The following is a 13,332-nucleotide window of genomic DNA, read 5'->3' as shown; positions in this document are numbered from 1 at the left end:
GGAGAGATCAGATAACAGAAGTCACATTTAGGTGCCAGGTGTAACTGACACCATAGATGCTACATATCCATTACTTTGAGTGTTTTATATAATATGACTAAATGTGTTGCAGGGACAGTCAAGAAATAGAACGGCAAGGCCACAGAATATGACATAAGCAGAGCTGTGGGAGATCACCTCAAGCCCTGGTAGAGCCGAGGGTGGTGTTTACCACTCCTTCAACAGGCTTGAAAAGTGGGATTGATCGGTTTGATCCATTTGTTTGTTTCTGTTTTTGAGCAGTTGAATCCTTTGACATGGGATTGATACTGATTTTTATACTAAAGAGGGACCAAGACTCTTTCGATTGGTCGGTCATTGGGTTCATATATATCTCCCTCACTAACTGTCAGAGCAGCTTAACGATCATTGCGCCTGTACACAGAACATCTGTAAATAGCCACACCCAACTACCTCATCCCCGTATTGTTATTTTTGCTCCTTTGAATCCTAGTATCTCTACTTGCACATCTATCACTCCCGTGTTTAATTGCTAAATTGTAATTATTTTGCCACTATGGCCTTACCTCCTTACTCCATTTGCACACACTGTATATAGATTTTTCTGTTGTGTACTTTTGTTTATCCCACGTGTAACTGTTTTTGTCGCACCGCTTTGCTTTTTCTTGGCCAGGTCACAGTTGTAAATTAGAACTTTATCTCAACTGGCCGACCTGGTTATAAAAATAACATTTTGTTGTTGAAATCAAATCAAGCTTTATTTATACAGCACATTTCAGACATGGATGCAACAATGGTGTTACGAATCCCTTTTGGCCCGACAGTCTAGGGGGATGGTAATGAGACCCGTAACATAACTCATGCAAATTATAGTGACAAAGTAAAAGTGAGAACAAAATAACTACGACAACTGAAATCTACCGTCAAACTCAGGGTTTATTAATAAACACACGGTAATGGGGAGGGAGCAGGAAAAGGGGCTGAGCTGGACCCAAATAAAGAAACAATAAGTATTAAAAAATACCCCTAAGCTAGACTAGCCTACTTAACAGCTTAACTAACTAACCAAAAATACAGTGGGTGGTCCGCCCAGTTCTAACTAGTGTATTTAACAAAGTCTACCTACGGGTTAGTGTATGCCCATGGGCGACTTGTCTTGGTTTCCCCTTTTCCCACCAGCAATCAAACAAACACGATAACCAAAAACAATACTCACAGGGGATGACAAAGTGCTATGGAGGTGCTCAAACAAAAGAGAGGTTAATACACAAAGAGAGAGTGAAACACAGATCTACAAACATGGCATTTACAGAGAGATTGAGCTCTAGAGCAAACAACTGATGGGGTTTTTAAACCAAGGGAAAGGAACTGTGATTGGGTAGGAAACAGGAGGTGTGTTTTCTGATTGATGATTGGATTGGTGACTGATTGGGGAGTGATGATTCTCACCTGTGAGGGGAGAAGGAGAGAAAAGAACACAGGATACCTGTATCCGTAACAAATGGCTTCACAGGAAAAAACGAAAATAAACAAATATTTAGTACACAACAAACAGAAGACTAATAACTGAAAGACTAATGGGCACCCTAAGGAAATTCCATTGATTAAAATATTAATAGGATGCAATATCCAACCCAAAATACGAGCTTGTTTTTTTTAGGAGGGGTTCTGAAAGACACTATGGGGGTGTCCACTGAATGTTGACTAGTAACAACAACTGGGACCTAAAAGACAACCACCATGAGACCCACTAAATCTGGCCAAGAAGAGACAAACAAAAGAAAAACCCACACCAAACTTAAAGACAGGAAGCAAAACAAAAAGGTGGCTCAACTAAAGGTGTTGACTCTCCACATCTATCAAGACAACTGGAGCACTGGGCCAGACACTCTTAAATAGAACCTGGACCAGCTCAGGTGAAACACCTTCCCACTAACGAGATGGACAAGCCAGCACAGGTGTGACATTTCAGTTGAATATATTCAGTTGTTCAACTGACTAGGTATCCCCCTTTTCTACGAGCTAAGGTCCAACCTGAAAATATAAATGGAAAAACCAAAGCCTGTAACACCTTCCCCTTTAAGACAACAAATATATCCTATATTTTTGTTGGACAAGTTTGCTCAACACCAACAAAAAACAACTTGCTGTCAACAATTAAAAACAAGAAAAAAAACATATTTCTAAATATTAATATACAATCATATATATTTTTCTCCTTTTCCTAGAATCCTATTTTAGAATCCTAAAATTCACGAGCTTCTAGAACTCATGAGCTTCTATAACACTTGTCTTCCTAAAACTCACTAGCTTCTAGAACTCTCGTCCCCTTGGACAACCAAGTTGTCCTTACCAAAGACATGTCTGGTATCAAGAGGAAACTCCTGCGGTATCCGTAGTAACTTTCCACCTCATTGCGAAGCTTCTCTCTTTTCAGGGTTCACTCAATAGGCTTGTTGTTGGATCAGGGCCCAGTCCCCAATGTCATGCTGTAGTACATTTGGGTTGGCACATCTGAGAATGAACCTTGATAGTCTAAAAGCAGGATAACAATGTCAAAATAATTGTACCCAAAAATTGTCAGTTGGTTGCATAAATAATTATTACTGAATGTTACATGAATTGTAAATATGAAATATCAAAAACAAAACCCTTTGTTAATATGTGTTGGCAATAATTGACTTAATGGTGAGGCATGGAATAATAAAACATGTATCTTTTGTCAGGCTGAATGTTTGAAATATGGGATTATTTGAGACATGCTTCTTCAGTAAGTGGAATAAAGACAAGTAGCATTTGAATGTTGTAAAGAAATACTGGAGTGATGTAGGATTTTTAAGAAAATTGATTATAGACCAATGTATTATACTGCAAGTATGTTGAAATTAAGTTGTTTTCCAGTCATTGAAAAAACAACCCGAAAAGACATCTTTTCAACTTTCAACTACAACCGAACATAGTCCTATTTTCAACGTATTTTCAATGACATTTTGCTAAATTGGAATAGCTCAATGTCAAAACACAGTTTTAACATGTCGAAATCAATAACCAATATGCAAAAAGTTCGGGATATATTGAAAACCGAAACATGTTGAAGTGTTGCGTTTTGATTCAAGTGGGCCACCAACGTGGTAAGTGTAACACAATTGTCACTTTTTGTTAAATCACATAAATAGTACTCTTTCATTTCAGAGCCTGGATTTTTCCGCTGAGGCTAATATCAACTGAACAGGGGACAAACGTTCAGGGTCCATTCTACATTCTGACATTCATTCAAATATTGCTACGACAATGTTAAAACATTCTACATTGTGACATTGATATCATGAAACAACTTCTTCATGTATGTATTTTCTGATGTTTAATCAGAGACCTTTTATCAGAGTATCTCTTCCCACATTGATCACAGCCATAAGATTTCTCTCCTGTGTGTGTTCTCTGGTGAATAGTTAGATAGCAAGATGTGGAAAAACTCTTCCCACATTGATCACAGCTATAAGGTTTCTCTCCTGTGTGTGTTCTCTGGTGTACTATCAGGCTGCTTGGGTGAGAAAAATTCTTCCCACATTGATCACAGCCAAAAGGTTTCTCTCCAGTATGTGTTCGCTGGTGTTTAGTTAGACAGCTAGCTGTGGTAAAACTCTTCTCACATTGATTACAGCTAAAAGGTTTCTCTCCAGTGTGTGTTCTCTGGTGTGATTTCAGGGTTTGAAGCCCAATAAAAGTCATCCCACAGTGATCACAGCCATAAGGTTTCTCTCCTGTGTGTATTCTCTGGTGTATAGTTAGACAGCTAGATGTAGTAAAACCCTTCCCACAGTGATCACAGCTATAAGGTTTCTCTCCTGTGTGTCCCCGCTGGTGTACTATCAGGTTGCTTAGCTGAGTAAAACTCTTCCCACATTGATCACAGCAATAAGGTTTCTCTCCAGTGTGTGTTCTCTGGTGTATAGTTAGACGGCTAGATGTAGTAAAACCCTTCCCACATTGATCACAGCTAAAAGGTTTCTCTCCTGTGTGTCCACGCTGGTGTACTATCAGGCTGCTTAGCTGAGAAAAACTTGTCCCACATTGATAACAGCCAAAAGGTTTCTCTCCAGAATGTATTCTCTGGTGTGACTTCAGGGTTTGTAGCAGAATAAATCTCTTCCCACATTGATCACAGGCGTAAGGTTTCTCTCCTGTGTGTGTTCTCTGGTGTATAGTTAGATAGCTAGATGAAGTAAAACTCTTCCCACATTGATCACAGCTATAGGGTTTCTCTCCTGTGTGTGTTCTCTGGTGTATAGTTAGATTGCTAGATGTTGTAAAACTCTTCCCACATTGATCACAGCTATAGGGTTTCTCTCCTGTGTGTGATCTCTGGTGTGATTTCAGGGTGTGTAGCAGAGTAAAACTCTTCCCACATTGATCACAGCTATAGGGTTTCTCTCCTGTGTGAATTCTTTGATGTATTTTAAGGTTTGATGAAGAGTTGAATCTTTTCCCACAGTCAGAGCAGCAGTGAGTTCTCTTCCCTGTGGTTTTATGTTGGTGTTTCTTGAGTTCTGATCTGGAGAGACTCTTCTCTGCCTCGTCAGCATCATGATGTTGTTGAGGCTCCCCAGAGGATCCACGATTGTCCCGTCTCTCTCCTGTGTGAACGACAAAGTCAGACAGATGCTTAAAGATCCACAACAGCAGAAATCCACGCGGTAAAAGGTCTTGCCCAGAGCTTACCCATGAAGTTGTACAACAATTGACGTCTGTTAAATTTGAAAGTCAAGATAGCAACAATAGTCAGATGTAGTCTTGTTTTCACATTAGTAGTAACATCGATGATTGTAGGCTAGAAATAAGTTATTCAAGTTGTTGAAATCCTAAACAGTGTGCCAGACGACCTTTGGTCTCCAATATAGGCCCCTTTCTGTGTTTGCTAAAATTGCGGCACCAAGGCAATGTGCACACAATTTGGTTGCAGAAACTCCTCCCTGCTAATGAGGAAACTGCTAGCTTTGTATGTAGTATATCTGCCTGGAGCAAAAATGTTGAGCGAATATTTTAGATTTTCACAATGTGTTCTGAATATTAGAGTGCTACTCAAGAAAACTCACATAAAGTTCTGTGTCTATTCACTAATTCACCACCATGGGGGAAACTCACAGGAGTTCTCATAGGCTGACAGCAAAAATAGCCTCCATTTACAAGTTGCTTATGAGTGCATTTCACACTACTTTTGGATTATAATTGTAAGGCTCGCTTGAAACACCTGCTTAATATGTTTCTGTTATTGTCACAAATCAACTGCTTTATACTTTAAAAATACTTAAACCAGTAAGATTCTCTTTGGCTAGCTTTGCCATCAGCCTGACAATGAGGATTTGCACACTAAGTGTTTAACAAATTGGCCCATAACTTCAACCAACAACAACATACACCCACTGTAGGACCCATAACTTCACCTAACAACAACATAGACCTACTGTAGGACCCCATAACTTCACCTAACAACAACATAGACCTAGGACTATAAATCATTTCATTGTTCAGGTGAAACATGGAAACTAAAATGTCTTTGTCATGACATTTCATAACCAGATAATTTTGGGAATAATCCCACTAGGCTACTCTAATGTGTTGTCATTCTAAATTTCCTGAATAAAGGAAAATAGCTCTGTGTGTTGTACAATAGCCTGTCCATCAAGGAAAGGTTCTCTACACATTATGAGAAAAGTATCTCTGTCTCCAAACAGACTAACGAGACCCTACTATAAATCAAGCAGACAATAACACATTATAAACATAGATTTGTTAGGGATGTTGGATCCAATGTGGAGCATGACATAACTGTCTTTACCAGAGTAATGAATGAAGAAGCACTTTGATTGTTGCTGCATGTTGTGATGTTTGTCATTTGACTGGCATTCAGAAAATGATTTCCTGGATCAGCTGATGATAGTTGAACATGTGACTAACTAAACAGCTACAGTATTAAAAATGATGTGTAATTATTGAATAACCACATTAATGACAGTATCCATTGGGGTGTTGTCAATAAAGTTAAGGTGACTCTCGGTTAGAACCATTGGATTTAGCAAACTCTGAAATGATTTAGGATTTATGTGCCCATGAAAAAGGTTTTCCCAGCGTAACAAAAGGAGACACTAAATGTTACGTAGGTAGAGTGCATTTCAGAGATCTGACTACAAAAAAACTGTCCTAACAGGACAATAACCTAAACCACAAGGTGTTATATAAATAATCAAATATCAAGCATTACTAGCTGGCCAACGCTCTGGTTAAACCGGATGTCCTCAGATAACTCTGGGCCCAGTGTCCTCAGTCAAGTTTAGAGCCTACATGCAATAACATGATTATCCGAAGGACACATGGCTGCCATCACTCAAATATACTCCCCGGTAAACTACAAAGAACATCCTGCAACACTAACGAGCTTAGAGTGCCAAACTATTTCACTGACATTGACCCTTGCATGCACTCCTGAAAAAACAGGAAACACCTGAGCCTAAAGCAGACACTGCCAGTTCCCCTTATCTCACGCTTCCTTGACACACAGACATTTCATGAGCATGCACACTCACACTCCACCCCCCTCTACTGGTCGGGTGCCAAGAGCAGAGGACTCTGCTTTGCACCAATGGGGCTCCTGCTCTGGCTAGAGCAGGCCCGCCTCCAACTCTTTAGGACCAGTCAGAAGACCAACACGACGAGACTCCACCTACATTATTCTGTGTATACATTCTGCTGCAAATTCTGTTTAGGCAGCCTAATTAGCTGACTCCTGACAGAGCCATATGCTTAGGTCCGTGCACGCTTAACTGCAGGACAAGATATCTCTGACTTTAAATAAACTGCCTTTTTGCTACACTTGATTCCACTCTGTCCAGCGTCGTTGTTTTGCGCTCCCTCTCCAGTATGTGAACACCAACAAAGGCCAAATCTACACTGGAGGAGCTTACCAAGATGACATTGAATGTTGAACGTAAATTGCCTTGAAGGTCTATGGCAAGACTTGAACATGGCTTCCTAGCAATGATCAACAACCAACTTGACAGATCAGGAAGGACTTTAAAAAGAATAATGAATATTCACATGAAGATCAGTCGCCTATTGGATGACATAACGACTTCCCATCAAGCAAACTCCTTGAATGTCTTACTATGACATCACTCACTCCTTCTAGTTTGCAGTTGTCTAAAAAAAAACTATTTTCCTCAAAACATTTATTTGTTTCCCTTTAGTGTGTTTATACTTTACTGTATTTATATATCACTTTTCAACAGGAAAATGTGAAACATCCCTGGAGGACGTCATGAACAATTCATACAGTACAAAAACATATTCAAGTGTAGAATGCCCTTTTAAAAATCACACACTAGTTCAACAACTGCAGAGTTTGTGCCCCTGGTCATCCCTACTGCCTCTGATCTAGCGTACTCACTAAACACATGCTTCGTTTGTAACTTATGTCTGAGTGTTCCCATAGCTATTTCTTAAATAGAAATACAAGATAATTGTGCTGTCTGGTTTGCTTAATATATGGAAGGTCAAATCATTTATACTTTTACCACTGATACTTAAGTATCTTTTAGCAATGACGTTTACTTCGTATTTTACTGGGTGACTTTCACTTTTACTTGAGACATTTTCTATTTTACAAATCTTTACTTTTACTCAAGTATGACAATTGGGTACTTTTTCAACCACTGTTCAGGACGTTTAGCACCCAATACCCAACATTCACTTGGTGGCTTGAAATAGGAGTGCTGAACTAGGATCTGTTTAGCATTTGTGAGTAGAATGAAGAACATTACTTTAACACTACTGTCTATAAGCTATCATAACATGTGGGTTTTTTCTTGGGGACAAGGTATCGGAACGCTTTTGAATGGTCTACAAAGCATGCCCCCAGGTCAAAGTTGGCTTTTTGCAGACAAGGATAATATTGTTACTCCACAACATAGTATGTTATCACAACTCTATTAAAAGGACATTCTATACAAGGTGTCAATTCAGCCCTTCTATTTGATGGGAACTAGCCCCTACCCCCCTACACACCTCAAGTTAGCTCTTTCATGCAAACAAAAGGCAACATCAATAATGGCTCTCTCTGGTTTGGGGAGCAAACGCCATAACCACTACTCTACCGGAGAGACAGACTCTTTTTTTATTTTTAAAATGCAGAGACTCCTTTTTATTTTTCCCATGCTATTACCTAACAACCTGTTAAGGGAATTTTTATCAATAATGACTAATTATTTATACATTTCAATCAGGACTGACTAATCAGAATACTATTATGTTACTGTATATGTATGAATTTTCTTTTTAATCCTAGTACTGAATATAATGTGTGTAAATATAATCAAGAATTAGAACAATGACTGTCTGTTCCTTAGTAGAAATTAATGAACTATATCGCCAGACTGGCTAGAATGCTTATCTACACAGGCTGACCTTGGCTCTAGACGATGTGGGAAGGCTTGAGAACTATACAGCCTTTGTACCAGTGTCAAGAAGAGACGGAACAGTTAGAAAACGCTGACGTCATTTTCAGTCACAAATTCTTATGAATTGACAGTGTTTAATTTTAATTGGGTATTAAAACATACAGGAATTAAATTCCTCTAACACAACCTTATTCTAACCTTATTCTAAAATCAAGCTAGATTGGAGTCCATTCAGAATTAAATTGATATGCCATTCTACATCAGTTACTTATTTTTGAATGGAAATAATCGGTATACAGATTTTGACATTGAATGTAAAGAACATGGACTGAAAGTGAATTACAATAGTATTTTTTTTAAACCATATCCCCCCTGTAAGCAATGATCATTTCTAAATACATGACTTGCCCAATCATGTCTAAGCAATGATTACTTCCAGTGAGGATGGAATTGCGCTATGACGCATAACCACAGTGGGCTGCAGGCATAATCCACATAAGCAGTAGCCACCAACCATTATTATCATTATTATTTATTTTTTATCAGCGGTCACTTACTGTTGTGTTACAATAGTAAAATACACAAGGTGACATTTTGAGATTTTGTTGTGAATCAGCAGTTGGTTATCAAATAAAAGTTTGTCACATACACATATGTTATCGCACGGACAGCAAAATGTTGGTTTCTAGCTCCAACAATGCAGTAATACCTAACAATACAAAACACACAATCCTAAAAATGTATGCAGTAAATATCAGAACAAATATTGCCAGTCACTGAGTCACAATTAGCCATGTCCGCTACAAAAAATGTAGATTGGTAAATTAGTCTAGCCAGTTATCTAAATTTCTTGTAATAATGGCCCGATACCGACTGGGCACGCAGGGGCAAGTGCCCAAGGGCCCTGACCTCCAGGAGGACCCAAATGATTGTGTTAGTCACGCTCACTCAGATATGGTGAACATTGCATAAATCTTGGCAAAATGTGTAGAATTGAGGCAAATTCACTGTAATACTGCACCTTTTCTCTGCTCCATGGCAAAATGAGTCTAATTGCATGAAATGTATTCAAAATTGCTGTAAACCTTTCCCTGCAAAATGCCCACAATTGAAATTGCTGAATTATTTACATTTCTCTCCACCGTCAAGAGGGGAGAGGGCACTACAACATTTTGCCAGCGAGGTGGGCAGCCCCCAAACCAAATATTGGTTAGGGCCCCCAATAGCCATGTTAAGATCCAAATGAACAACATAACATGGACAGAGGGGGACCTGGGACTTCATCCACAAATCATCTCAGAGTAATTGCTGATCTAGGATGTGTCTATAATCTTATTTTTGTTGTAAACTGCTAAACTGATCACTCCTACTCTGAGACACTTGATACGTAAGGCCCCAGGCTAGATTGAATGTTAACACTTGGCCCCTGGGGTTGAGTGGGGTCATATGGGTATCAAACTTCATGCTTATGTATTTACCTGGAGTAGGAGTAATGAGTTATTGCTGATGTGGACGAGGCAGAGGCTCAAGTGTTTCCACTGTACAAGATATATGTGGAATGGTTACAGACAATATACAGGTGAGAGGTCAAAAGTATATTATATGCAAATAACAGGATTGGGTTGTGTAGCTGACAGTAGTGGCTCACTCAATCTTTACATATACAGTGCCTTGCGAAAGTATTCGGCCCCTTGAACTTTGCGACCTTTTGCCACATTTCAGGCTTCAAACATAAAGATATAAAACTGTATTTTTTTGTGAAGAATCAACAACAAGTGGGACACAATCATGAAGTGGAACGACATTTATTGGATATTTCAAACTTTTTTAACAAATCAAAAACTGAAAAATTGGGCGTGCAAAATTATTCAGCCCCCTTAAGTTAATACTTTGTAGCGCCACCTTTTGCTGCGATTACAGCTGTAAGTCGCTTGGGGTATGTCTCTATCAGTTTTGCACATCGAGAGACTGACATTTTTTCCCATTCCTCCTTGCAAAACAGCTCGAGCTCAGTGAGGTTGGATGGAGAGCATTTGTGAACAGCAGTTTTCAGTTCTTTCCACAGATTCTCGATTGGATTCAGGTCTGGACTTTGACTTGGCCATTCTAACACCTGGATATGTTTATTTTTGAACCACTCCATTGTAGATTTTGCTTTATGTTTTGGATCATTGTCTTGTTGGAAGACAAATCTCCGTCCCAGTCTCAGGTCTTTTGCAGACTCCATCAGGTTTTCTTCCAGAATGGTCCTGTATTTGGCTCCATCCATCTTCCCATCAATTTTAACCATCTTCCCTGTCCCTGCTGAAGAAAAGCAGGCCCAAACCATGATGTTGCCACCACCATGTTTGACAGTGGGGATGGTGTGTTCAAGGTGATGAGCTGTGTTGCTTTTACGCCAAACATAACGTTTTGCATTGTTGCCAAAAAGTTCAATTTTGGTTTCATCTGACCAGAGCACCTTCTTCCACATGTTTGGTGTGTCTCCCAGGTGGCTTGTGGCAAACTTTAAACAACACTTTTTATGGATATCTTTAAGAAATGGCTTTCTTCTTGCCACTCTTCCATAAAGGCCAGATTTGTGCAATATACGACTGATTGTTGTTCTATGGACAGAGTCTCCCACCTCAGCTGTAGATCTCTGCAGTTCATCCAGAGTGATCATGGGCCTCTTGGCTGCATCTCTGATCAGTCTTCTCCTTGTATGAGCTGAAAGTTTAGAGGGACGGCCAGGTCTTGGTAGATTTGCAGTGGTCTGATACTCCTTCCATTTCAATATTATCGCTTGCACAGTGCTCCTTGGGATGTTTAAAGCTTGGGAATTTTTTTTGTATCCAAATCCGGCTTTAAACTTCTTCACAACAGTATCTCGGACCTGCCTGGTGTGTTCCTTGTTCTTCATGATGCTCTCTGCGCTTTTAACGGACCTCTGAGACTATCACAGTGCAGGTGCATTTATACGGAGACTTGATTACACACAGGTGGATTGTATTTATCATCATTAGTCATTTAGGTCAACATTGGATCATTCAGAGATCCTCACTGAACTTCTGGAGAGAGTTTGCTGCACTGAAAGTAAAGGGGCTGAATAATTTTGCACGCCCAATTTTTCAGTTTTTGATTTGTTAAAAAAGTTTGAAATATCCAATAAATGTCGTTCCACTTCATGATTGTGTCCCAGTTGTTGTTGATTCTTCACAAAAAAATACAGTTTTATATCTTTATGTTTGAAGCCTGAAATGTGGCAAACGGTCGCAAAGTTCAAGGGCACTGTATCCCTCCTTTTGTCCTCCCTAGAAGTAATCACTGATTAGAAATGACTAGACAGGTTAAAGCCATGTAGTGGAGCCCTGCCCATTCCTGTCTAAGCAATGATTACTTCAAGGAGGGAGGAAGGAGTTGCTCAGTAATTTGTATCAAACATCTCAGTTCTCCCAAAGTGCCCCCTTTCAATTCTCTGCATGAACAGGAAATACGGTGGAAACTCCTTCTGGGCCATGCATACGCCAATCTAATGCTTTTACATTTATGGCGAATAGTGAATCATATTATGTACGCCCTTCAGGATAAGTGTGTTTGATGTCATTACACTAAATTGAAATATTGATCATCATAAGTGATTTCTTACAGACATCCCACCAAATGATGTTAAATATATTTCAAAAAGACAAATTAAGAAAGACTACAAATGAAATGCATCACCCACATATGAAGCATATACAATGTCTACATGAACAAATATAGCAATGTGCAGAATAAATTAGCAATTTCAATTGTCATTGATTGACATATCCCCTCATCCCAAATCACACATCATGTCTACATCAAGTAGCACCTTTCCATCTAACTGCACCGTAGGTCTGCCCACATGGGACAAGTGAGAGGGGGGAAGAAAAATAAATTCACACGCTAGATCAAACAATGAAAGTTCAGCAGGATGTCATCCAGAATGTGGAAATTTAAGGCCCTTTGCAAGGGGACAAAGGTCACAATAGGGCAGAATGGAAAGTATCACCAATAACCAGAGACTGGATGTATTATTAGTGTATTTGTATACTGTTCTGCATATACACATATAGACCCTGGTCAATTTTTCCCCCGTTAGTTGGAATTTCTCTACCCCACACTGTCAGATCGCCAAGTAATAGTTGTCATAGTTCATGAATGTCTTTGACAGGAAAGTTGTGTAAAGTTGTGGTTAGCCCCCATTAACATCGACAGAGCTGAAGTGGAGCGAGTCGAGAGTTCCAAGTTCCTTGGTGTCCACATCACCAACAAACTATCATGGTTGAAACACACCAACACAGTTGTGAAGAGGGCACGACAAAATCTTTCCCCCCTGGGGGCGGAGCTAGCATGTTGGAGTGAACGGCTGTGCGTGAGAGGCTCCTGCAACTTTTTTGCGAAATAATCTAATTTAACCTACTTTATGGCACTTTTTACAACAAACGTTTCTTTCTAGTACAAGATTGTAACTTTTTATATGAAAATGCCGAGTAATAAGCGACCAAAGGACAATAAATCCACAGCGGAGGCCTACTCCCCACTAAACAACGAGACAGACATGGCGGGAGGCACATGCAACAACGTGACACTCACAGAACTTACCCGGGCTTTGGGGGAGCTACGTGTTGCTATAGCTGAGGATCTTAAGGCCACTATTGCTGAACTGGACACCAAAATCGAGAGCATCATTCGAACGGTCGCTTCGCATGGCCAGAGTATTGTGGACCTTGAGAAAGCTTCTGAATTCAACGCTGGTAGGATCGACGAGTTAGAGAAGCTATGCACGTCATTGCAGGATACTGTGCAGAGGCTTTCTGTGAAAGTGGTGGACCTGGAGGGCCGATCCAGACGTAATAACCTTCGCGTTGTTGGTCTG

At 39.8% G+C, this 13,332-nt stretch overlaps 1 protein-coding gene across 2 annotated transcripts in view; it reads right to left on the bottom strand.

Annotated features, from left to right (window-relative positions):
* Nucleotides 1–920: 920 nt before the first annotated feature.
* Nucleotides 921–13,332, bottom strand: part of LOC139424740 (zinc finger protein ZFP2-like) — a 40,738-nt gene continuing 28,326 nt past the window's right edge. The window contains exon 2 of one of the 2 annotated variants that reach the window (XM_071176850.1): nt 921–4,634. In XM_071176850.1, the coding sequence (XP_071032951.1) occupies nt 3,340–4,634 (1,295 nt within the window). In that variant the 3' untranslated portion in view covers nt 921–3,339. The remainder of the gene's footprint in view (nt 4,635–13,332) is intronic. The other variant, XM_071176851.1, reaches the window with a different exon arrangement.

This window comes from Oncorhynchus clarkii, chromosome 13, assembly GCF_045791955.1.
Source record: "Oncorhynchus clarkii lewisi isolate Uvic-CL-2024 chromosome 13, UVic_Ocla_1.0, whole genome shotgun sequence".
NCBI lineage: Eukaryota > Metazoa > Chordata > Actinopteri > Salmoniformes > Salmonidae > Oncorhynchus > Oncorhynchus clarkii.
Note: the sequence above shows the minus strand (reverse complement) of the source record. Positions and strands in the feature narration are given on the sequence as shown.